At 43.5% G+C, this 26,919-nt stretch overlaps 1 protein-coding gene across 1 annotated transcript in view; it reads left to right on the forward strand.

Annotated features, from left to right (window-relative positions):
• Positions 1-11,733: 11,733 nt before the first annotated feature.
• Positions 11,734-26,919, forward strand: part of CPB2 (carboxypeptidase B2) — a 49,465-nt gene continuing 34,279 nt past the window's right edge. The window contains exons 1-5 of the mRNA XM_075532841.1: positions 11,734-11,774; positions 15,286-15,361; positions 18,896-19,020; positions 20,928-21,036; positions 25,435-25,536. Of these exons, the coding sequence (XP_075388956.1) occupies positions 11,734-11,774; positions 15,286-15,361; positions 18,896-19,020; positions 20,928-21,036; positions 25,435-25,536 (453 nt within the window). The remainder of the gene's footprint in view (positions 11,775-15,285; positions 15,362-18,895; positions 19,021-20,927; positions 21,037-25,434; positions 25,537-26,919) is intronic.

Consider the following 26,919-nt stretch of genomic DNA (forward strand, 5'->3'; position numbering starts at 1 on the left):
ATTTCTAAATCACTTTTTTAAAAAAAATAATAAATAGCTGGAGGACAACCAAACTCACTGTCATTACATCCATCTGGACTCATAGCAACCGCATAGGACAGAGTAGAATTGCTCCTGTGGGTTTCAAGACCTAACTCTTTATGGAAGTAGAAAGCCTCATCTTACTTCTGAGCAGCAGCTGGTGTGGTTTCAAACGGCTGACCGTGTGGCATAGCTTCGCTGAAGCTAGGCGGGTGTTCACTGATGGCCACCTGCTAAGGAACACATTCCATTACCGGGCTATGGTTCGTACTGAGCTGACACGGAGTCAAGGTTGTTAGGATTATCAGGCAATCGATCAGAGGACTATGTTTGCTACAGGCCTTCCTTGCCAGCTCTCAAATCCTATACCTTGGTGCTTGGCCTTAATTACAGGTACAGGAAAGGGAAAAAGAACACTGGGCCAAAAGTCCAATCTGTCTGACATGAGCAGTGGTGGTTTCCTTGACAGGACCAAGGAAGGTAAACGCAGGCTTATTTAGCACCTGTGTTGTTCTCCTGGACCAGGAGCTTTGAAATTCTATCTTACGAAATACTTACAATCCTACACTGAAGACATCGCTATCAATATTTCACAGATGAGAAAATCCTCAGTTGAAAAAAAATTCACTTTACCAACGTCAAACACCAATGTGGAGCTTGGATTCAAAAACATTTCCGCCTCATTTCAACTTTTTCCCACTGCCCAGCACTACCCCTAACATATATTGAAATTACAATGAGTATCCAGTTGGAGGGAGGTCAGATTTAGTCACTCTGTCTCTCTCTTTTTTAAAATCATTTTATTAGGGCTCATACAACGCTTATCACAATCCAATCATACATCAATTGTGTAAAGCACATCTGTACATTCATTGCCCTCATTATTTTCAAAACATTTCCTCTCCACTGAAGCTCTTGGCATCAGCTCCTCATTTTTCCCCTTCCTTCCCACTCCCCACGCCCTCATGAACCCTTGATACTTAATAAATAATTATTTTGTCATATCTTGCCCTGTCCAATGTCTCCCTAAACCCACTTTTCTGTTGTCCGTCCCCCAGGGAGGAGGTCACATGTAGATCCTTGTAATCGGTTCCCCCTTTCTACCCCACCTTCCCTCGAACCTTCCGGTATTGCCACTCTCACCACTGGTCCTGAAGGGTTCATCTGTCCTGGATTTCCTGTGTTTTCAGTTGCTACCTGTACCAGTGTACATCCTCTGGTCTAGCCAGACTTGCAAAGCAGAATTCGGATCATGATGGGGGTGGGGGGTGGAAGGAAGCATTTAGGAACTAGAGGAAAGTTGTATTTTTCATCGGTGCTACATCGCACCTTGACTGGCTCATCTCTTCCCCTAGACCCCTCTGCAAGGGGATCTCCAGTGGCCTACAAATGGGCTTTGGGTCTCCTCTCTGCACTCCCTCCCTCATTCACTATGGTAAGTTTTTTTTTGTTCTGATGATGCCTTATACCTGATCCCTTCAACACCTCATGATCGCACAAGCTGGAGTGCTTCCTCCATGTGGGCTTTGTTGCTTCTGAGCTAGATGGCCGCTTGTTTACCTTCAAGCCTTTAAGACCCCAGACACTATCTCTTTTCAGAGCCGGGCACCATCAGCTTTCTTTACATTTGCTTATGCTCCCGTTTGTCCTCGGCGATCGTATCATGGAGGTGTGCACTCAATGATATGATTTTTTGTTCTTTGATGCCTGATAACTGATCCCTTCAGCACCTCATGATCACACAGGCTGGTGTGTTCTTCCATGTGGGCTTTGTTGCTTCTGACGAGAAGTCAGTCACTTCGGTATGCAGCCTGGAAGAGAGGCTAGGGCTGGCAGTCAGACTCATGGTCACATTCACCTACAGCAGACCTAACCACGGTCTGCCTGCCAGTCCAGTGCCAGCTCTGCTGGAGTGGGCTGACACAGAGCTTTACAGGCACACGCTGGTCCTGCAGTGAACTAAACTACCCCACAGTGTAACCAGCAGCTAACCACAGCAGGAGATGCCAGCCCCTGAGAGACATCATACTTGGTAAAGTAGAGGGACAGCCCCAAAGAGAAGGACCCTTTACAAGATGGACAGACGCAGTGACTGCAACAATGGAACAATCGGGGGGATGGTGCAGAACCAGGAGGTGATTTGTGTTGTTGTGCGTAGGTCACTATGAGTCAGAAATGACAAGACAGCCTCTGACAACAATAGCAGCCTTGCTAAGGAACATTGATGATTCTGTGGTAGAAGGCTCTGTCTTCCATGCAGGAGACCTGGAGTCAATTCCTGGCCAAATGCAGTATCACACATCTGTCAGAGGAGGGTTGTGTGCTGCTATGATTTTGAACAGGTTTCAGAATTGCTTCCAGACTAAGATGGAATAGGAAGGAAGGCTTGGCCATTTACTTCCAGGAATCAGCCAATGAAACCCTATGGATCACAACCCATTATAGGGGTAGCGCAGGACCGGGCGGCATGTTCTTGTATACTGCAGGAGCTCATCATGAGTCCGGGCAGCAACCACAGCCACACCAAAGCTTTCCATGAGCAAGATTTCACTAGTTTAGTGGGACAGAAAAAAGGAACTGAACAGAACAACAACAAAAAAAAACATGTCATGATGCTGATTCCAACTCAGAGACCCCAGATAAGGTTAGGAAGGCATCAATCTTTATGGGAGCAGATAGGCTTATCTTTTTCCCGAGGAGCAGCGGGTGAGTTTGAACAACCAACCTTATGGTTCGCTGTCCAAAGCTTACCCGATAGCACAAAGATAATGCAAATGAAGGGAAAATGAATGGGGGTGGGGGTGGGGAGGACACTCGTGTCTCTTGGTTTCAGAACTGACTCTGACATCTGATGGACACCGGAGTTGAAGAAGGTCATTAGAGCAGACTACAGTATAACCACTGAGGACATTGAAAATATTTACTACCTTGCACCTCTGTGTAGACCAGTGGGTGGGGGACTGCAAAGCAGAGTTTAGGGGCAGATGCATTTCTGATTCTTAGTTCTTATTTCTCCACTAGAAATAACGATGCAAATTAGTTTTGCTGTGAGTGAAAATACTTTTTTGGGGGTGGGGGCTGTGGGGGGTGCAACCAAATGTTCCTGAGTGCTGCTCTCCCAGGAAGAGTCTTCCTGAAGCTGAAAGGGAAATCTAATTTCATTCAGGATGAGAGACTGACGCATTACTTTAGGGGACGAGAATAGAAACCCTTATTAAAAGGGCTTGCTCCTGATGCTTTTCTTGTTAGGGTTTTCTTGTCGTCATTCTCTTCCTAATAACAATATGTAACCAGGCAATCTCTTAGTGGCTGCTTCGTATGTGCTTGTTGGTAAATCTCACCGGGAGCAACCACAAAAAAGGTAGAGGAGCGTAACTGCCAGGTGCCAAGCCAAGAAGTGGGGAAACATACACATTTTTTAAAAAGTGCCTCTCAATATTCACTTGCTTGTAAAGCCCAAAGACTATGAGGCTAAAACACAGCACTACAAGAATGTTGTAACCAGAGGAGAATCGCATTGTGCAGTGATCACCAAAGTGCAGCCTGCTGAGGCTTTTGCTTTGGGAAGAGGAAGCGAGGACAAGGAGGAAGAAATGGAAAGGAATTGGAGGTGGGGGAAGGCCGAGGATGAAGTGTTTTTGAATTATTAATAGGTCACAGGACATGTTCTGGCCATCAAATACATCCACTGGCCATGCATGGAACAATTTCTTTCCTTTCACTGAACTCCGACAGGTACATTATTTTCACCTTTCAGATCCGCTCACTAGTTCACCAGGAACCTTAAAATACTACAGTGCATTAATAAAGTGCAGCCTTTTTTAATTATTGAAAGATCATTTTATTGGGGGTTCTGTATCAGACATAGTTGTGCATATGTTTGCCATCATTATGTTCTAAACATTCACTTTCTACTGAGCCCTTGGTATCAACTCCTCTTTTTTCCCCACCCTCCCCCACCTTGTGACCCCTTGATAAATTATAAGTTATTATTATTTTCATATTTTACACCAACCGCTATCTCCCTTCCCCCACGGTTTCTGTTGTTCACCCCCCCGGGGGTGAGGGTGGTGGGGGTAGTCATGTGTTCATCATTTCAATCGGTTCCCCCTTCTTCCCCTCTGTCCCCCTTCCCCCTGCCCTCCTGGTATCGCTACTCCCATTCCTGTTCCTGGATTCCATGTGTCGTGATCTCTTATCTCTTATCTGTATCTGTGCACATGCTCTGGGCTAGCCAGAAGTGAAAGGCAGAACTGGGGTCATGATAATGGGGGTGAGGAAGCCTTAAGGAACTAGAGTAATATTGTGTGTTTCATCAGTGCTATATTGCACCCTGATTGACCCATTTATTCACGGTGACCCCTCTGTGAGGGGCGGTCTCGTTGTCTACAGATGAGTTTTGGGTCTTTGCTATGACCCAACTCATTCCCAACAATATGGGTTTTTTCTGTCTGTTTGTTTGTGCCACCTCATGAGCACACAGGCTGGTGTGCTTCTTCTACATGGGCTTGAAAATGGCAGCCTTTGTTGTGTTCCATTGTTCAGAGGCAGCTCATCAGTGTGTGTGTGTGTGTGTGTGTGTGTGTGTGTGTTTGCTTTTTATTGTTATTTGGGTGAATGTTTACAGAGCAAATTGATTTTCCATTCAAAAGTTCATATACATTTTGTTTTACGACAGTGATTCCAAATCTCACAAGGTAACAATCCTTTTCCCACATACTCCCTGGGTTTCCCATTTCCACTCGAGTTGGATCCCTGGAAAAATGCTGCTCTTTGATTGTTCGAAAGAGTACGAACCTCTTATGTTATTGCTCACCTGGTGGGCCTCTCATTTGATGGAAACTGGGGTTCCAAGCCTACAGAGTAGCTCAGCGTCGCAGTCTCTGTATTCTACCCGAACTTTCAGAACTGTAAGCCTTTCTTTCTTGGGGGGTAGGAGGGGAGGGTGTTGTAATTTTGAGTTTTATTGACATTTTTCCCATGCTATCCCAGACCAAATCAATAGCTTCACAAATCTTCTCCATCTCTCCATACTACCTATTGCTACCGAGTTGTCTCTAACGTGTGGTAGTCCCATACGAACTGTGCTTCTTAACGTCTGAGCCCGTGTTTTAGAGCACTCTGTCAATCTCTCTTGTCCAGCACTGTCTTCTTTATCGCTGCCTCTCAACTTCACCAAACAGGGTGTCTCTCTCCAGAGAATGGTCTCTCTTGATAACATGTCCATATCATGTCCAAAGGAAAGGAGATGAAATATCACCTTCTTCTAAGGAGCATTCTGGCTGTTCTTCTTGCAAGTCAGCTTCACCTCCTCTTCTGGCAGCCCATGGCACTTTTACTATTCTTCCTCAACACCGTAATTCAAATGCACTTCAAGTGCATCTTCACTTTTCCTTATTCATTGTCCAACTTTCCCATGCATGTGAAGTAATTAAAAATACCATGTTCTAAATCAGGTGCACCTTAGTCCAGAAAGTGACACCCTGGCTCTTCAACACTTTAAGTAGGTCGTGTGCAGCAAATGTGCCCGCAATTGTAAGGGTGGCACAGGGCCAGTAAGTGCTTCCTTCTGTTGTGCAGAGGGCTGCTATGGGTCAGAACAGACTGATGGGACATAATAACAACATCGTGGCATAGAGGTAGGCAGTAGCTTTTTTCCACTTCCCTCAGGCATAAGGAGCCAATTCGGAGTTCTGCCGACTAGTAAGTATGCCCATTCAACTACACATTTTGGGTTCCAGTAAATGGCCCATGTTAGTTGGACCCAGGGTAGGACTCTACATCCCTAGGTGTCAGTGTCAATTTGAACCCTGTATCCAACAGAAATAAAAATGATTGGGTAGTTCCACCTACGTCTTATCCAAAGTTACCATTGATCCCTGTGAATAGGAACCGAGGGAGTCATAATCATATACCCTTCAACATTTAGTTCTATTAAACTGAACAGCCCCTAATCATGACAACATGGTGTTGCAAGCGCTTTTCGCTTCCTTGGACAATATGCCGTGGGTCTGGAAAATGGAGTATATCCATATTGCCTTTATGGGCGCTGTGTTCTCTTAACCACTTCCATGGCATTTTTGTGGGTCATGTCCCTTTGTCACTCATTATAATTGTGCCCAACTTGGTTGTTAAGCATTGCCACCTGGTTTCTAGTATATCGAGAGATCCGTGGTCCCCATTGCCATTAGGAATTACAGTTCTGAAATGTCATCTCCTCTCCTCAGATTTCCTCCCACACCCTTTCCTGCCCTCCAAAACAGTAACTAGGATGATGTCTCGTCGTTATCTGGCTAGGGCAGAGTTGGATGTGTTAATAAAGGAAAGGGACCTTATCCCTACGGGGATGCTTTCCTGCTGGTGTTACGTGCTGGCATGTCAATTCTGACTGAGAGTGTCCCCAGTGACAGACTAGGACTTCTCCACAGGTTTTCTAGGCCATGATCTCCAAGGGAGCAGAGCACAACGTTTTTCTCCCACAAAGCGTCAGGGTGGATTGAAACTGGCAGCCTTTCTGTTGCAGCCAAGCACTTCATGTGTTCCTTCTAGGGAGGCACGAGATCGAGAACCAAGTCCTCACTGTGGAGCGAACTCCAACTCAGAGCAACTCTCGGGGTGTACTTGTCCAGAGATCACATGGAGGATGGAGCGTTCCAGGGAGCTCCCTGGAAGATGGAATTACATGCTGCTGTGACGTTGAGCAGCAGCAACCACAAGGATGGTTTGGGGAACCTTGGGGAGAAGAACAGTCTGCACCAGTGGATTGACAATGTCCAAACTAACGCAGTAGACCACAGGAAGCCATCCATAGATTCATAGAATGGGACAAGAAAGAATGAGAATGATTGTGGAAAAGTATAGAGGCCCTGGTAGTGTAGCAGGTTATGCGTTGGGCTGTTAACCTCAAGGGTAGCACTTTGAAGCAATCTCTCCTCAGGGGAAAGCCCTACCCTGTCCTGTAGAGTTGCGGTGAGGCAGACTGCCAAAGCCGCCATAGTGACGTGGTCCAGATCGAAGAACACATAATGCTTCAGCAGAAGGTTAGAGAGATGGAAACACCACTTTAAGATATGTATATGAAAGATATATACATATATATAGATATATACAGTAGCATCACATTTTGCTGTTTTTGCTTTGCAAAGATTTGTATGATTTTGTAGTGATTAAAAGAAATTCTGGGTCTGAGGGGCCAGCCCCAACACCAACTACATGAACAGCACCCTCTCCCCCCAGAAGAATTTACTTCAGAAGACAGCACTGAAGCTACAGCTCAAGGAGAGGGACATGTCTGATCAGAGTGCACAAGAGCAAATCAAGGAAGATGAAGAGAGAGTGGAACACATTCTGGTCCACCAAGCCCTGAGGATGATATTCCCGCTCAGAGCAGCCAAAGCAGAGAGGACCCTAGGGCCCGCCACACTATGAGACTCCCCTGCTCGCTACTATCATGACCCCAGTTCTACCTTACAAATGTGGCTAGACCCAAGGATGTACACTGGTACAGATAGGAAACAGGAAACACAGGGAATCCAGTACAACTAAACCCCTCAGGACCAATATGGAGAGTAGCCATACCAGGAAGGGAAGGAGAAGGTGGGGGACAAAGGGGGAACTGATCACAATGATCTACATCTGAACCCCTCCTTGGGCGACAGACAACAGAAAAATGGGTGAAGGGAGATCTCAGACAGTGTAAGACATGACAAAATAATAATAACTTATAAATTATCAAGGGTTCAGGAGGGAGGGAGGGCGTGGGGGAGAGAAAGAGAGGTAAAAATGAGGAGCTGATACCAAGGACTCAAGTAGAAAGAAAACATTTTGAGAATGATGATGGCAATAAATGTGCAAATGTGTTTGACACAATGAATGGATGGATTGTGATAAGAGTTGTACGAGTCTCAAATAAAATGAAGAAAGAAAGAAGGAAAGAAAGAAAGAAAGGAGAAAGAAAGAAAGAAAGAAAGAAAGAAAGAAAGAAAGAAAGAAAGAAAGAAAGAAAGAAAGAAAGAAAGAAATCATGTGGATTGGCAAGGAAGGGAGACATGTTAGGTTGAGGGCCGGGATGAATTGGATCTAGCTGATAGGGATGCAGGGGTATGTAGGGGGTGGGGTGGGGGGTAGCCTTTCTCATTGGGTGAGGGGCATATCTAGCAAGAGCAGGGGAACTCATGTTAGGTTTTAGGGGCCTGTGAGATGCCAAGGACGCACTTAAAATTTTCAGCCATATGATGCAAACCTGAAAATCATCCAAGGCTGACTGCACTCATTTCACTGTCCAGTAAAGGTCCCTGGTCTCCCTTTGGTACTCTCCTCTGACCTGAACCTAGAGTGCCTTCAGTGTCTAATTCCACCTTCTCAAGATGCTCTGCCTCTAGCTACAAGGAGAGACCACGTGCATGCACACCTTGTCCTAATTGCCTAGCCTTGCTTTTGCTCACATTCCCCTTGGCAAGAATTCATGAGTACCTTCTCAACTCAATCACAAGGAAGGTTGTGTGGCCCAGAAAAGGCAGCAGTGTGATGAACCAACCTTGTCTCTGCCAACCTATACTCAAACCATATGAAAGAACTGGCACCGAAAATCCCTTTGGAAAATATGGAAGATTCAATAAATTATGCTAAGAAGAAAAACTAGTAACTGTATTTCTTGCTCATTGTGCACAAACTATTTTAAAATATATGAAAATGTCAATTGGATAGACAAAGAGACTAGGTGCTTTCATGACTCAAGCGTTAGGAAGAACAAGTTTATAACTCACGAAGTATGCACAAAAGGAAATGATGACTAAATAATACAGAATAAAGAAAAGAAAAACATAAACTCAACTAACCAAGGATACTAGTATCTAGAATGTAGTGAGATAAGGCTCCTTCATCACACAAACATACATATATTCTTACATAAATATGCATAACCTAATAGCTTACACAAATGCTGTAAATAAACATATCCTATGAAAGGAAATACGAATGACCAATAATCAAATGCAAATAATTCTACTTCATTACTAATTCAGAAAACTCAGATTTGACTTACAACAAGATTCGATTGCACCACCACTAAATGGAAAAAAAGGTGTTTTTTTTGTTGTTTTTCTTTAATCGTTTTATTAGGGGCTCATACAACTCTTATCACAATGCATACATACATCAATTGTGTAAAGCACATTTGTACATTCATTGTCCTCATCATTCTCAAAACATTTGCTCTCTACTTAAGCCTCTGGCATCAGCTCCTCATTTTTCCCCCTCCCTCCCTGCTCCCCCTTCGTTCATGAACACTTGATAATCTATAAATTATTATTGTCATATCTTGCACTGTACGATGTCTCCTTTCACCCACTTTTCTGTTGCCTGTCCCCCAGGAGGAGGTTATATGGAGATCCTGTAATCGGTTCCCCCTTTCCAACCCACCCTCCCACCACCCTCTCGGTATCGCCACTCTCACCACTGGTCCTGAAGGAGTCATCTGTCCTGGATTCCCTGTGTTTCCAGTTCCTATCTGTACCAGTGTACATCCTCTGGTCTAGCCAGACTTGCAAGGCAGAATTTGGATCATGATAGTGGGGAGTAGGTGCGGGGGCGGGGGAATAGAAGAAGCCTTTAGGAACTAGATGAAAGTTGTACGTTTCATTGTTGCTACATCGCACCCTGACTGGCTCGTCTCCTCCCCAAGACCCTTCTGTAAGGGGTTGTCCAGTGGCCTACAAATGGGCTTTGGGTCTCTACTCCGCACTCCCCACCTCATTCATTATAAGATTTTTTGTTTTGATGATGCCTGATATCCGATCCCTTCAACACCTCATGATGACACAGGCTGGAGTGCTTCTTTCATGTGGGCTTTGTTGCTTCTGAGCTAGATGACCGCTTGTTTACCTTCAAGCCGTAAGACCCCAGACGCTATATCTAGTGATAGCCGGGAACCATCAGCTTTCTGCACCCATTTGTCTTCAGAGATCATACCATGGAGGTGAGCACACAACGATATGATTTTTTGTTCTTTGATGCCTGATAACTGATCCCTTTGGCACTTTGTGATCCTACAGGCTGGTGTGCTTCTTCCATGTGGGCTTTGTTGCTTCTCAGCTAGATAGCCGCTTGTTTACCTTCAGGCCTTAAGACCCTAAACACTACATCTATTGATAGCCGGTAACCATCAGCTTTCTTCACCACATTTGCTTATTCACCTGCTTTGTCTTCAACAGTTGTGTCGGGAAGGTGAGCATCATGGAATGACAATTTAATAGAAGAAAGTATTCTGGCATTGAGGGAGTACTTGAGTGGAGGCCCAATGTCCTTCTGCTACCTTAATACTAAACCTATAAATATATACACATAGATCTATTTCACCATCCTCATCTATAAATATATTTGCATATGCACATGCCTTTATTTAGACCACTATAAATGCCCTTTGCCTCCTAGCTCTTTCCTTGATTTCCTTTGACTTTCCTTTTATCCCACTATCATGCTCAGTCTTCATTTGGGTTTCAGTAATTCCTCTTGCTTACATTACCCTTGATCATGCCCTACCAGGCCTCCTATACCCCTCCTCACCACCGATTTGGATCACTTGTTGTTCCCTTGTCCCTGAGCTTGTTAACACCACTACCTTTTCCCCCAACTCCCCCTCTCCCATGTCGATTCTGTTGTTTTCTCCTCCAGATTGTTCATCCAGGCTATCTTGTTTAGACAGACCTGTGGAGATATAACATGCACAAAAATAAGACAGAGCAAAACCAAGCAACAATATGCAATAAAACAACAACAAGAAACAAATGGCAAAAAAAAAAAAAAAAGCTTGTAGTTAGTTCAAGGACTGTTTGTTGGCCTTTAGGAGTGTTTTCCAGTTCAGTCTGTTGGGGCACCATGCCCTGGTCCCAAAGTCCACCTTCAGCATTCCCTGGGAACCTCGCCGCTCCGTTCCCTTGCTGTTCTGTTGCACTGCCTTAGTGTTTTGCTTCAGTGTGGCCAGATCAGATCGGGCACAATTCCCACATTGTATCTCCAGTGTTGTCCCCTGTGGGGCTATGGTTCAGTGAGGGACATCATGTCTCATAGTGGGGCTGGCCATGTGGTCCTCTCTGTGGACTGGCTGCTCTAATTGGGAACATCATCATCATGTGGGTCCTGGTGGGTCAGAATGTGCTCCACTCTCTCCTCTTCCCCCTTCAACTGCTCTCGCGTGCTCCAATCAAATATGTCCCTTTCCCAGAGCTGCAGCTTCATTGCCATCCTTTGAAATAAATTCTTCGGGGGGTGGGGAGATCCACTTAGAAGTTGGGATTGGGGGACAGCTCCTCAGACCTCTCCACTGGTTCCCTACTCCACGCTGGCATGTTGCATTCACATGTTGGAGCACTGGGTTGAAGTCTGGTCCCTCTTTCCCTGTGGAGATATAAACAATACCCTCCCCTTGGGTGGGTTAGTGCTCTGTGCCCCCGCTACCCATTTCTTTTTTATTATTTTTTTTCCTTTCCCCACATCCTTATTAGTTGGCTACCATATGTGTCCCTGTATTTGGTCTGGTCCCTGCCATGCTACCTGGTCCTCACCCCAGGAATGTTTGTATACAGTAGCTTTTTCTCTATGCCCCTTTTGCATTATGATTTTTAAGCTTACCTCAGCGGACTCATGTTGTACTTGTCCTTTTGTGCTTGGCTTACTTCACTTAGCGTGATCTCCTCCAGTTCTTCCCATGCAGCGATGTGCTGCATAGGTTCATCACTGCTGCGTAGTACTCCATTGTAGGTATGTACCACAGCTTTTTAATCCACTGGTCAGTTGATGGAAATTTGGGTTGTTTCCAACTCCTTGCAATTGTGAACTGTGCCGCAATGAACACTGGAGCACAGACGTCTGGCCTTGGTTTGTTTCTTGCCTCTTCTGGGTATATGCGTAGTAGGGGGATTGCTGGGTCATATGGTAACTCAACTTCCATCTGTTTTAGGTATCGCCAGAATGATTTCCATAGTGGCTGTACATACTTACAAGTCCACCAGCAGTGAATGAGAGTTCCTTTCTCCCCACAACCCCTCCAACACTTGTTGCTTTCTGATTTTTTTAATTGGACTATCTTTGAGGGTGTTAGGTGGTACCTCATTGCTGTTTTAATCTGCATTTCTCTTATGGCTAAAGATTGGGAAGATTTTCTCATATGTTTGTTGGCCATTTGGATTTCTGCCCCTGTGAAACTTCTGTTCAGGTCCTTTGCCCACCTCCTCAGTGGGCTATTAGTTTTTTTTCTTTTTGGAAGCTAGCAGAGTATTGTAGAGTTTAGTAATGGGGCCTTTGTCTGATATATCATTGCTAAAGATGTTTTCCCAGTCCGTGGACTCTCTTATTAGTCTCTTGGTGAATTCTTTTGATGTACACAGGTGTTTTATCTTCAGTATATCCCATTTGTCAATTTTTGTCTCCTCTGTGTTTGTGTCCTGCCCTATTTCTAATAGCCTAGGTATTCCCTGTGCCAAAGTTCTCAAGTTGGTCCCAATTCCCTTATTGATGGCCTTAATAATTTGGGGATTAACTTCAAGGTCTGTGATCCACCTTGAGTTTATTCTTGTACATGGAGTGAGATAAGGGTCTCACTTCTTTTTTCTGCAGGTAAATAACCATTTTTTCCAGCACTTATTAAAGAGGGCATCTGCTTCCCATTGGACATTTTTGGGTCCTTATTAAAATAAGTTGTCTGTATGTTGATGACTTTATTTCTGGGTTTTCAGTTCTTTTCCATTGGTCTGAGTATCTGTCACTGTACCAATACCATGCAGTTTTGAGAACTGTGGCTGTATAGTATGTGCTAAAGTCAAATAAAGCAAGCCCTCTCACTGTGTCCTTCTTGAGGAGTTCTCTGCTAATTCTGGGCTTCTTCCCTCTCCATATGAAGTTGGTAAATAGTTTTTCCATTTCTTTGAAGAAAGATGAGGATAATTGTGTCAGGATTGCATTAAATTTATATAGTGCCTTTGGCAGAAATGACATCTTGACTATATGGAGTCTTCCAATTCACGAGCATGGAATATTCTTCCATTTGTTGAGGTCGCTCTTGGTTTCTTGTAATAGTATTCTGTAGTTTTCCCTGTATAGATCTTTTGTTTTTTCAGTCAGGTATATCCCTAAATATTTCAATTTGTGTTTGGCTGTTGTGAAGAGTACCACCTTTTTGATCTCCTCCTCTGTGGACTTCTGTTTGTTGTTCTGATAACAGTTCGATGGACTTCTGTTTGTTGATCTTGTATCCTGCCACTCTGCCAAACTCCTCTATTGCTTCTAGTACTCCCGTTGTGGAGCTTTTGAGATTTTTCCATATATAAAATCATATTATCTGCAAGTAATAATAGTTTCATTTCTTCCTTCCCAGACGAATACCTTTGATGTCTCTTCTTTGCCTTATGCTGTTAGCTAAAACCTCCAGCATGATATTAAATAAGAGTGGGGACAAAGGGCATCCTTGTCTGGTGCCCTTTTTCAATGGGATTGTGTTAGTCTTTTCTCCATTGACTACCACATTTTCTATTGGTTTTTCATATATAGCTTATATTGTCTTGAGGAATTTTCCTTCCATTTCTATCTTTTCAAGTGTCTTAAACAGGAATTGGTGTTGGATGCTGTCGAATACTTTTTCTGCATCTATCGATATTATCATGTGGTTCTTACAGTTTTTCATGTCAATGAGATGAATAATAATGATGGTCTTTCATATAGTGAATCATTCCTGCATCCCTGGTATGAATCCCACTTGGTCATGGTGAATTATTTGTTTTATATACTTTTGTATTCTGTTGACTAGTATTTTGTTAAGGATTTTCGCATCAGTGTTCATTAAGGATATTGCTCTATAGTTCTCAATTCTTGTGGGATCCTTGCCCGGTTTTGGTATCAGAGTTATACTAGCTTCATAGGAGTTTGCCATCTTTTTCTATGTTCTAGAAGAGTTTGTGAAGGATTGGTGTCAGTTCTTCCCTGAATTCTTGGGAGAATTCTCCTGTGAAGCCATCTGGTCCAGAGGATTTTTTTTGTTGGTAATCCCTTGATAACCTTGTCCATTTCTTCTTATTGCTATGGGTCTGTTGAGATTCTTGACGTCCATCGAGCATAGTCGAGGCAGGGGTTGCTTTTCCAAGACTTTGTCATGTCTTCCAAATTGTTGAATTCATTGGAGTACAATCCTTCATAGTACTGTGTAATTGTCCTTTTGATTTCATTAGCGTCTATTGTAATGTCCCCTCTTTCATCCCTTATTCTTGCCATTGAAATGTGTTCCTTCCTTTAAAAAGGGTTTTAAAAAATCAAGTTTTTAAAACAACATCAGATGGTGTCAGGTGTTGATAAGGAAGAGGTACAACAATTTAAAAATTTTGCAAAGGAGAAAATACCCAAGTGACAAAGTTTGGGGAAATTTTTGACAGTATTCTGCAAAACTAGGAATAGGCCTGTCCCTTAAGATAGTAATTCTATTCAGAGAGAAAGTCTTTCACATGTAGCCTACAACTGGAGACTTCGATACAAATGATAACCTTTCAAATAAAACCTCAGCTGGAAAAATCGAGATATTCCTGAATGCCTTTGCTATATAGCTGTTAAAGAGTTCAAGCAAGCAAAGTGAGATATATTGCGTAAGAACCCACAGATTGGGGTTACAACCGGAAAGTAAAGCAGAGGAATGAGCACTAATGAAAGTGTAAGGCACTGGGTACCTTTGCAGGTCACTTCATAGACATGTATCCTATGAAGGAGCCCTGGAGGCATAGTGGTTAGGAGTTGGGCTTTCTACTTTCATGAAGAGTGACTGTCTAGGACACCCGCAGAAGCAGGGGACCCCGTTCTATGGGGTGGCCATGAGTCAGCATCGACCTGATGGCTGTGAGTTTGGTGGGTTTTTCTTTCTTTCAAGAATATAAGTCAAGTTGGATTCACTGTGTGTTTTATGACAGTAAATGATAGTATTAACATATAATTAGCACAACTATGAACTATTTTATTTTTAAAGTTCATACACACTATCGAGGAGAAAAAGAAGAAATTATAAACTGACTCTCTGCCAAGAGCTGCTGATTTTGCAATTGCCTGGAACCAGAAAGGAGGGAGTCTAAGTCCTCTTTTTGCACTTAATCTAAAATGAGATTCACTTTCCTGCTAATGTTCTTTTTTTGTTTTTACTGTTAGTTAGAAGCCATTTCTAGCATAATTTATTCTCATGCTCATTTTTTACCCAGTGTCAAACTCCTTTGTTTCCCTTGTCCCCTCCCCCCACAGTGGCCAGGTTTTATTGGTTCTTCCCAGAACCTCCAGGCAAGCTGAAATTCTGCAAAACCTTACTGCAACTTATGAGGTAATTTCTTCCTATGTATTTTGATTTTATTTACATAAGCATTGCATGCTATGCTACCTATTACATTTATCGGATTTATATGTATCTGCAAGAAGTATGCATCAGAAACCTCTTATAGTATTCTTCCCTTTCTCATTTTATTGGCCACCCAGATGAAATCCTCTTTGTTGCATCAACTTTGCAACCAATTTAAAAATTGTAAGTCGGGATTAAATCTGTGTGCTTCTAGGTCTGCTACAATGACAACGATTCGACAGAACTTTTCCTATAAATCAAGGCCCATATTAAATGTCTAGATATTTAGGAACAAGTTATTACACACTGGGAGGCTTAGACCATCCATTTATTCTCTTACAGTTGTGGAACCTAAGTCCAAAATCAAGGTGCCTAAGGGGCCGTGCTATCTCTCAAGGCTCTCAAACAACTCAAACATCACTGCCATCAAGTTGATTATGACTCATAGCAATTCTATACATCAACGTAGAAGAGATTTTGTATGATCGTAATTGTTTATGGGAGTAGAAAATTTCATCTTTCTTGTGAGAAGCAGCTGGTGGTTTCGAACTGCGTGTTTTGTGGTGAGCAGCCTGACATTGAGTAACGACTATGCTACCAGGAGAGAATTTGTCTAAATCTCTCTCTTAGCTTCTGGTGTTGCTAACAATCCTTGGCTTGGTGGTCCCTCGCTGCAGTCTCTAGCTCTGTATAACATGTACGAGGGAGCTTCAGAAACCTAGGGCAAAAATGGAACCCAAAGATAATGGAAAATTTCCACAATCTTTGAAGCCCTTTCATATTAGTCTTAGTCTCTGATTCTCTTCTCACAAGAATACCAATCATATTAGGTCCCGATTTGATATAACATGACCTCATCTTACCTAATTACATCTGAAAAAAAACCCCTTATTTCTGAGTGAAGTTCTATTAGAAGGTTTGTGAGTGAACATGGGTTTGGGAGGACACTATTCATCCATGTGCAAGAAGTAAGCATCAGAAACCTGTGGGAATTTAAGAAGATGTTCATGCTGGGGACTCATCTCCCCAGAATGCATGAGGCACAGATCATGGGCAAGTGTGCTAAATGGTAGGAGAGTGATGCTTCCCTGTTTGGTAGTTAGGGCCCTCTGAGAAGCAGATGCCAAAGCCAGATGCGAGGTGCAAGGGACGCTTGTGAAGGGAAAGAAGAAGGAGCTGGGGTTGGCGGGGGCCATAACGAGACTGTGCTGCAGGCCTGCCATATGTAAAGGAGAGAACCAGGTAGAGGGGGAGGGAAGGAAGGAAGACAGTGCATGACAAAACCTCCGCCTGCAGTGCAGTTCCAGCGAGGGGCTAAGGGGAGTCTGTTAAAACAAGCCATGTGTTAAAGTAATCCCACATGGCCTAGCAATGGGTCTTTCTTACAGACCCTTTGTGCTCACTCACTGATTGGCTGCAGCCCCGTGGGAGCATCATCACAGACTCTGGTGGATCAAGAAGGGGAGCAATGGGCGTGCCTCACAACAGGAGGGTCAGTGGTGTATTGGTGGTGCACTATGTCAACACTTTGGACTGCTGACCACAAGGTCAGGAGATCAACTACCTGTTGCTCTGTGGGAGAAGGATAACACTTTTACTTCCATAAGGTTTACAATCTTGGAAACCCAGAGGGGCAGTTCTACTCTGTCCTGTAGGATTGATATGAGTTGGAATCAATTCAATAGCAGTGAGTTTGAGTGAGTTTTGACACCATGGTATGGAATCATGTGTCATGCAAATGCTGAACATATCTTACTGCTAACCAAAAGGTTGGGGGTTCAAGTCCCCTCAGAGGCACCTTGGGAAAAGGCCTGTTGATTTATGGCTGAAAAATCAGTCATTGAAAATTCTACAGACTTTGTGAATAAGGGGAGTGCGGCATGGAGACCCAAAGTCCACCTGCAGGCAACTGGACATTCCCTTACAGGAGGGTTGTGGGGAGGAGATGAGCCAGTCAGGATGCAGTGCAGCAATAATGAAACATATAACTTTCTTCTACTTCTTTAATGCTTCCTCCCTGCAACTATCATGATCCCAATTCTACCTTACAAATCTAGATAGACCACAGGATTTACACAGGTACAGATAAGAACTGGAAACAGAGGGTATCCAGGACAGATAACCCCCTCAGGACCAATAATGAGAGTAGCAATAACAGAGGGGAAGTGGAAGGTGGGGGCAGAAAGGGGGAACCGATCACGGTGATCTACTTATAACCCATTCCCTGGGAGACAGACAACAGAAAAGTGGGTGAAGGGAGACGTCTGACAGTGTGAGACATGACAAAATAATAATAACTTATAAATTATCAAGGGTTCGTAAGGAAGCAGTGGGGAGGAGGGTGGGGAAAAATGAGGAGCTGATACCAAGGGCTCAAGTAGAAGGAAAATATTTTGAGAATGGTGATAGCAATAAATGTACAAATGTTCCTGACACAATGGATGGATGGATGGGTTGTGATAAGAGTTGTATGAGCCCCCAATAAAATGACTTTAAAAAGAAAAAAAAATAATCTTCACAAATTAAAAAAAAATCAAGGAGCAAAATTTTAAAAAGGAAAGACAAAGAAAATTCTACCGAGCATGGTTCTGCTCTGACACAGAGGGAGTCATCCTGGGCTGGAAGGGGCTCAGCGACAACTGGGTGCTCTAGGAAACATCATTATAGGGAGCAACCAAGATTTAGAATTTCAGTTTTTGTTCTCCCACTGTCTAGGCGTATGGTGGTAGACAAATTAGCCTGGAGCTGACTTCTGCCACTGTCCTGTCAATAATGAAGAGAATAATGCTTGTAGCCAGGTGTGATGATCGTGATGGTCAAATGAGATGAGTGTGGAAGGCCCTGGGGAAATGCAGGGAAAGAGAAAAATAAAAAATATAATTGGGAAGACTTGCCCAAAGGCCATAATTAGTTTAAAGAAAAGGTGCGGTTGAGTTAGTTCCAGCTCATCCATCCCAGGTGTATCGGAGAGAATTGCACTCCGTAGGCTTCTCAATGTTTGATGTCTTAGAAGTACATCACCGGGTCTCTGCTCCAGGGCGCCTCCAATGAACTTCAACCTCCAACCTTCAGGGAGCCGCTAAATGAGTTGATCATTTGCATCAACCCTGGGAAAACTAAAAGGAACACTGGCATGATGATAGTACCTCGGGCATAGAATTGTTTATAAAGTCAATCAATATTTAACCAGCTTCCTCTCGAGATGAACAAAAACGCTGTTTCTCTTTTAAATACCTGAGATCCAGTTCTAAATCTATTCATTCATTTGTCATCCTATCACTTGGTCCTTCAGTTTCTCAACAAGTATGTATGGAGTGGGTGGTATACTGCAGGCCCTCTTAGCAAATAGGATTCCGGGGACGGATAAATGCAGTGCAAATGGTTATATTAAGAACTAGAAGGAACAAGGAGGGTCCCCCTCACGTCCCTTGTAAACCCGTTCTTATGACCAGCTACAGATGAGAATGATGTGAACAGCTGTGTGTTTATTTTGGCATTTTCCCCCTCTTGAAACTACAGATTGTTCTCTGGCAGCCAGTAACAGCAAACCTTATTAAGAAGAAAGACGAAGTTCATTTTTTCGTGAATGACTCAGACGTCAGCATTGTGAAAGCCCATTTGAATGTGAGCAGGATTCCATTCAGGTAGGCAGCAGCCCATTTCTACTGAGTAGCTGTTATAAGCACCCATCATACAGTTTAGGATTTGTTGAGTGGCCCAAATGGCTGAGAATTTAGCTGCTTCTGAAAGTCCGGTGGTTTGAGCCCAGAAGCCCCTCAAAAGAAAGAACGAATGATCTGCTTCCAAAACCAGCCCCGGAAAACCCGGCAGAGCACAATTCGGCTCTGTCCCCGTGGGATCGTGAGGTGGAATGTTGGCAATTAATTCTGTTGTGTTTTTTCCTAGGCTAAGTCATGGTATATTAGCACTTTGTTTTATTTTGCTATGCGATGATATTTTATTTTGCTATGCTTCGTGGAAAAATAAAGCCCTCACATTGAACACATCTGGTGATAAAGCGAAGCAGCCAGCTGAATTTGACTTTAGGCAAATTGTGTAACCCTCTCATCTGAAAATGAGGGTTAACTGGTCAGAGCTATTTATACATAGTCCGTGGTCAGGCTCAGGGCATGGCATTGTCACTCCCAACATGGCCAACATCACGGGATCTCATGTAAAAGAAGCTGTGGAGAAGGAGTATGTTTTCTAATTCTTTCTCCTTTGTGAGGTCCGTGAACATTCCTGAATGTCTGGTCTGAAACTAAAAAGTGCATCAGCGATGATCTCTGTTCCTAGGCCATGCCCTCCTCCTCTTAGGTCCTCTAGCCAATATCTCCTCTCTGCGCTCCTGGCCTAACCTCCCAGGATCCTGCTGGTGCCCAGGCACTTTCCCCAAGCCACGATCTTCTCTGAATGACAATGGACAACCTTTGCGTAACATACGATAATAATTAGTAGTAATATATAACAGGCATTTGTTGGGCGGAGCCTTCTTTTACACCGTGTCATTCAGTCCACGCTTTCCCTTATGAGGCAGATAATATTCCCATTGTGTAGATGACAAGTGTACACTCGCAAGAGTAAGCCAGCTAGAAAATGGAAGCATGAAAATTCAAACTCGGATCTCTCTGGTGTCCAAGCCCAAGTTCTTACCCATTGGCCTAAATAAATGTAAAGAAATCCTTATTAGTATAAAAAAATTAACAATCCACTGCTGTTGAGGGCCTTCTGGTCCCTAGCAAATACCCTCTGTCCACTCAGGTGTATGCCGAGTTAGTAGCTGTGGTACTTCTCCAGAGAAAGTTAGCGAGCCGGCTCCCTGCACGTCTGCTTGCCCTGTCCTTTCTGGTTCTCCAGAGATGTGGTCATCTTTGGCTCTGTAGAACCAGTTGGCCTTTACCAGGTAACCCCCCTGGCTGTAATCGCGAGTGTGGTTCGGGGTAAATGTTACCTGTCAGAAGTGGTAACCCCGAGCCACACTCGGGATTACACTGCAGAGAAGTCCCTTAACTGATCCCTGGTCCAGCCGTGTCCTCTGCTGCGATCACAGAGTGATCTGACTTCCTCATACCTGGAATGTCAACTAGATCGATTAAAATGAGTCATTTCTTAAGAATTGCAGGCCTACAATATAAAACAACAAATTTTATGCAAAACAATGTACCACTTTGGGTACAAAATTACTGACATAATTAGACCATCAGGGAGGTTTTAATGGCTGTCACTGAGAAAAACAAGCAGAAACGCTTTCTTCCTCTTTCTTTCCAAAGATTCACACTGCAGAAATGCTGGTAACCATGGAGACAGGTTTGGCAGGCCAGGAATCCGACCACAGAGGAGCTGTTTTCTCTCCAGGGCTTATGCAGGACCTGCTGAAAGGATCAGAGGCTTTCAGCTTGTAACCATATTCATTTTTGCTGCGTGTACCTCAAGGAATGGTTGCTTATTGGATCTCTTATGGACTTCCGCCGGTGGCACCTGTGTCAGTGCTGCGCGAAGTGGGAAGGCGAGAGTCCTGTGTGATCGGCTCACCCTCTGCTTTGCCCCCTAGTGTCTCCATAGAAAATGTTGAAGAGCTCATCCGACAACAGACGTCCAATGACACAGTCAGCCCCCGGGCCTCCTCATCCTACTACGAACAGTATCACTCACTAAACGAAGTAAGCTAGAACACGTGTCTCCGAAATTACTGGTTCCTTTTTTACAGGGTACACATTATAGAATTCCTTTCTAAAATCATGGTTACATATTCCCAGAAATGATGGCATTCCTTGCCTGTTACCATTGAATTATGAGGTTCCAGTGAAATACGAAACCGCACATTGTATGATAATTCTACTTTGGCTTATACAGGAAATCAAAATAGGCATGTAATCGTGAAAATAGGATATGTGGGTAATCGTCATGTTCCTGGAGCCTGGAAAATCATGCTATTGTCATAGTCTGGTTTGCCTCCTGCCTTGTAACATTAGGCAGAGGCTAATTAATAGATTTTTCTATTGAGTGTCACTGGGTTACTGACAGTATTACCAAGGTGTGGTATTCTTGGCCCACCATGAAGAAACTTCACACAATGGTGTGCACCTACTCTCACTTCTTCAACGGAGGTTGCACCAAGTTCAGATTCTTGTGCTAGCAATGCGTGTAGGGTTAAGAGGGATAATCGTCTGAAAAGTTCATTTTTAAATGACTTGTTCCTTTTATGTAGCATTGCCATTCCACCAAAGGAAATGATGAAAGGGTCAGAATCGGTGGAGGATTATCACATGTGTGTTACAGAGCAGTCCCACACTCTTTTGCAGACACCTTCCCTGGGTTGAAGAGCTCTGGTGGTGGAGTGGTTATTCACTGGGCTGCCATCCACAAGGTCCTCAGTTTGAAACCACCAGCCTCTCCTAGAGAGAAAGTTGGAGGTTTCTACCCCTGTAAACAGTTACATTCTCAGAAATTCACAGGAACAGTTCAGCTCTGTCGTGTAGGGTTCCTATGAACCGCCATGGACTCAATAGTGGTGAGTATAGTTTGGGGTTCTGGAAGGGTTGGATCAGCCTTAGAAAGCTGCATGGAAGAAGGGTGTTTTTTGAAGTGAGGCATATCTCTACAGAGCAGCCCTTCAGAACAGCTGCTCCAGGGGGAAGATGAAATTTAAAACTCTCTATAGGGTCCTGATGAGTCCGAAGGGATTCAACAAAAGTGGGAAGCTGCTAGGAATAACACTTTGTCTTGATGTATGTATATGTATGGATTGTGATAAGAGTTGTATGAGCCCCTAATAAAATGTTAAAAAAATAAATAACTGGAATAAAGAATGGAGCTTTTTAATCAAAATGTCCACAAGAAATAACAGACAGATTAACCATGTCTCTTCAGATTAAAAAAAAAACCTCTCACAGTGAATAATTAGAGCTGATCTCACTAAATTAAAGGAATGCATCCACTTACAGTAAGACAGTGTATAAGTGAGTGCTCTTTTTCTGCCCATGAGAAACAAGAATACCTGTATCTTTTTTAAAATAACATTTTATTAGGGACTCATACAACTCTTATCACAATCCATACATACATCAATTGTATAAAGCACATCTTTGCCCTCATCATTTTCAAAGCACTTGCTCTCCACATAAGCCCTTTACATCAGGTCCTCTTTTTTCCCCTCCCTCCCTGCTCGCCCCTCCCTCATAAGCCCTTGATAATTTATAAAGTATTATTTTGTCATATCTTGTCCTGTCCGGCATCTCCCTTCACCCCCTTTTCTGTTGTCAGTCCCCAGGGAGGAGGTCACATGTAGATCCTTGCAATTGGTTCCCTCTTTCCAACCCACTCACCCTCTACCCTCCTAGTATCACCACTCACACCCCTGGTCCTGAAGGGAATACCTGTATCTTAATCTCTAAGAAATTAGGTCATTTCTTTTTTTCAGTCAGTATTCACAGGCTCTCGTTTAATTGGTCTCAGCAAGCTTCTACAGAACGCAACAAGAGCTGTGTCGGTTAGTTGTAAAGGATAAACTCCTAGCAGACTTTTTCTCTAGACTACTCAAAGAATAAAACACCCTGATGCTCGTTTTGCTCTCGTGTCAGAATGCCATTGTATTGCCTTATAGAGGTATTTTCATCGTCCCGGATTAGGTGTCCTAAACTAGTTGGGGCCATTCTATATATTAAGGCATCTAAGACTTATGTAACAAAAATAAAATTCCTACTGAATCTTCATGAACATCTCTTCCTTTCCTTTAGTTTCGGCAGAACCCAATCTGCATCTAGAACCCATGGCTGACTCGTGGGGTTCATTTAAAATTGCCTCCCCTTTCTGTCTCTCTCCTGCTGGGCTCCTCCCCTCCACCTGGACCGCCTCCAGTGGCCACCAGCAGTACTGCAGTCAGCAAGCTGGAGGCCCGGAGCTGAGGCTCCATTGGCATGATCTGCAAAACGGAAAAGGTGACCGTGCCACTGATATCTTGAGCTTGGTGAGGGGTAGGAAGAAGGTTTTAGAGAGAAATATTTAATTTTGAATTTAATTTTTAAATGATTGTGTTCAAAAGAGCCGTTTTCTTACCATATGTCCAGGAAGGACATCATACAAGAGGAAAACAAATACCGTAAGCAAGCAAAAACATGTCCATAACATTCCAGAAAAGATTTCAACATCCTTCCCCTACCCCCAGTCCTTTCTACGAGGCTCCTGGGAACAGGCACTCTTGCTCTCAAGAAATGCCGCTATGTCCTGCCTTCTCCTGTAACACTGCGCTGCTTCTGCAGACACCCAGGGTCTCTGCCCTCTAGCCCTGACCACATAACCACCTGGTGGGCACATGCTTGCATCCCTGGTTCAGACCAGCGATTAGAGTTACTTGTAAGTAATCAACTGTGGGGAGAAAGAAGCAAGTGGCCATGAGCTACTTCTTGTGGCAAATGGCAAAAGACAGTAGTGTGAAATGAGTTATGTTTGGAATGTTTCCCATAACACAGTCCTCCGTATGGAAGAAATCTATGGAACCATCCACGCTGTAACATACTAAAAACACCAGGAGGGGAAGGGGAAGGGGAAGGTGGGGGTAGGAAGTGGAACCGATCACAGTCATTGACATCTAACCCACCCACTCCCAGGGGAACAGACAACAGAAAAGTGGGTGAAGGGAGGCAGCAGTCAGTGTAAAATATGGAAAAAAAAATTATAAATTATCAAGGAATCATGAGGAAGGAAGGGGGCGGGGGGGGGATTGAGCTAATACCAAGGGCTCAAGTCGAAAGAAGATGTTTTGAAAATGATGATGGCAACATATGCACAAATGTGCTTGACACAATGGATGGATGGATGTCTAAGAGCTGTAAGAGTCACCAATAAAATGATTTAGAAACACATACTAAAAACAAAATCCACAAACAGTTGTGATTGAGCTGATTCTCACTCATGGTGACCCGTGTGTGTCAGAATGGAGGTGTGCCCCGTAAGGCTTTCAGTGGCTGCCTTTTTAGACATTGATCACCAGACCTTTCTTCTGAGGCTCCTCTAAGGGGCCCTTCAAACTCCAGCTCAAGGCCGTCATCCTCTGCACTACTCAAGGATTTCTACACACCACAGTTCTCGCAGACAGGTTATGACTCAGAAGAATCGGTGGCAATGAGGAAATGCCTGTGGCTCAAGGTCAGATACTACAAACACCCAGAGGATGTGCAGTTAGTGGCAGTTGAGCCTCCCAGAAGCCCTTGCCTTCTCAGCCTGAGGACGGCCACTCCAACAGACCATTCTCCCTAGTTATGGAGAATCCAAGGGTAAATAAGATTCCACTTGCTATGAGCCGGAATTGCTATTTTTGGAGAAGAGAACTTTTAGGCAAAGTCCCAGAGATTAGGCTCTGGGTTAATTTCCATCCAAACAGTATATAAGTTTTAAGTGTGGGCCCTGGGAAGCAGGTCCACATTTAACAATGACTCTGTGCAATCCCAAATGCCCCATCCTTCACTGACTGGTGTGAAGTGGACATCGACCTTGAGTCTGTCACGGACTTACTTAAGGGTTTTCCTTCCAGTGGATGATTTTACTGTCGTTGGTCTTCCACAAAATAGAGTGGGTTCGAATCAAACTACTTGCCAGGATAAAAAAGAATTTTCCTTTTTTCCAGATTATCCTTAACTTTTTCCTCCTGGTTCCATGTATCCTGTTGTGCTCAGAAATAATGGTGTTTTCTGATAATGCATGAGGTTAGTCTTCAAAAACAAATACTAAAAAGAAAAAACTAAAGAGAACTCATTATTGAATGATAATTTTATGCAGAAGCAGAGATTCAATACAATCAGCCTTCAAAATAACGTGCAGGAGCCAAACTTTAAAGATGAACTTTTCCAACTTTGTTGTAAGTTTTAGTACTTTTTCACTTTTCAAGATATTCATTTTAGTGATTTCCCTCCATAGCAGGAAACAACTCTTCCCCGAGTGTTTTAATCACACATACAGAGTCAGAGAAGAAGAATCTCCTTCACCTGGAGACGTGGTCTGCTTTCTTTGATCATAGAGATGCTTTGAATTTGCTCTGTGACTCACAGCTTCTGTTTTGATAGATCTATTCTTGGATAGAAGTTGTAACTGAGCGATATCCTGATTTGATTGAAAAAATCCACATCGGATCCTCATATGAGAAGAACCCTCTTTATGTCTTGAAGGTAAGTTGTAGAAAGAGTTGTTCATCTTTCGACTTTGTGCAGGACTGAACTCTCCAGGGGCACTTGTTACAGCTTTGGTTTCTTTTGAATTCTGGAAATACATGTGTCACCAGCGTTTTTCAACTTCAGTATTCAACTCTGGAGAAGTTTGTTATTACCTTCAAAGGGCCCTGCAGGGTGCAGGTAGTTTACACGCAATTATGAACTACTATGGAGCCCTAGTGGCATAGAGACTTACATATTGGGCTGCTAACCATAGGTTAGTAGTTCAAAATCACCAGCCACTCCATGGGAGAAAGCTGAGGCTTTCTACTCCTGTAAAGAATAAGTCTTTGGGAAACCTACTGGCACATGTCTACTGTGTCCTACAGGATCGCTGTGAGTTGGCAAGGGCTTGCTGACAGTGAGTTTGGGTCTGTGAGCTTTTAATGCCACATTACATTGGGCAAATCCGCTGCCAAAGACCTAATTAACGTGTTAAAAAGCAAAGACACCTTTGCTAGAGTATGCTATGGCATTTTACGCTGCCTCGCAGACATGTGAAAGATACACAATGAGCAAGGACCCTGAAGAACCGGTGCCTTTGAATTACGGTGTTCATGAAGAACACTAACTAGCGATGGCCAAAATCGTGAGCAAATCTGTCTGGGAAGAAGTGCAGTCAGAATAAGCAGGAGGGGGAGAATCCATCTCCTATATTTTGGGCATCTTATCACAGGTGTCCAGAAGGACCTCACGCTTTGTAAAGTCAGTGAAAAAGAGCTTTAAAAAATGGGTTGACATAGTAGCTGCGGCGATGGACTCAAACATAGTCCCGAGTGAAAATGGGTCGATGAGTCAGAACTGACTTGAAGGCATCGAATAAAGAAGCCCTGGTGGTGTCGTGATTACGACGTGGACTGTGTTCCAGCAGCTCCTAGGGAGGAAGACTAGGCTCCCGACTTCTAGAGCAGTTACAGACTCGGAAACCTATGGAGAGTCGCTGTGAATGAGCGAGTTTAGTTGCTGGTTTAATAAAACACCCAAGCCAAAAGGTGACAGCTTGAACCTGCCCATGATGCCCCAGAAGAAAGTCCTACAGCTTTACTTCTGTAAAGATTGCAACAGAAAAAACCCTATGGAGCAGTCTCTACTCTGTAATGCAGGTGGTCAACAAAAGTTGGGATTATTTTTGTTTTTGTAATTATAGTTTATTTTAATTATAAATCCAGTTTATTATATTTAAAATAAACTATGTTTATTAGAGTTAAAATAAACTATAACTTACAGTTTATTTTAACTATAAATGCCGCATTTGTTCAAGAGGTGCCCTGATGGCGCAGTGGTTAAGTGCTCCACTTAACAGAACGATTGGTTGTTTGAATCCCCAGCTGGTCAATGGGA

This window comes from Tenrec ecaudatus, chromosome 15 (assembly GCF_050624435.1).
Source record: "Tenrec ecaudatus isolate mTenEca1 chromosome 15, mTenEca1.hap1, whole genome shotgun sequence".
NCBI classification, from domain to species: domain Eukaryota; kingdom Metazoa; phylum Chordata; class Mammalia; order Afrosoricida; family Tenrecidae; genus Tenrec; species Tenrec ecaudatus.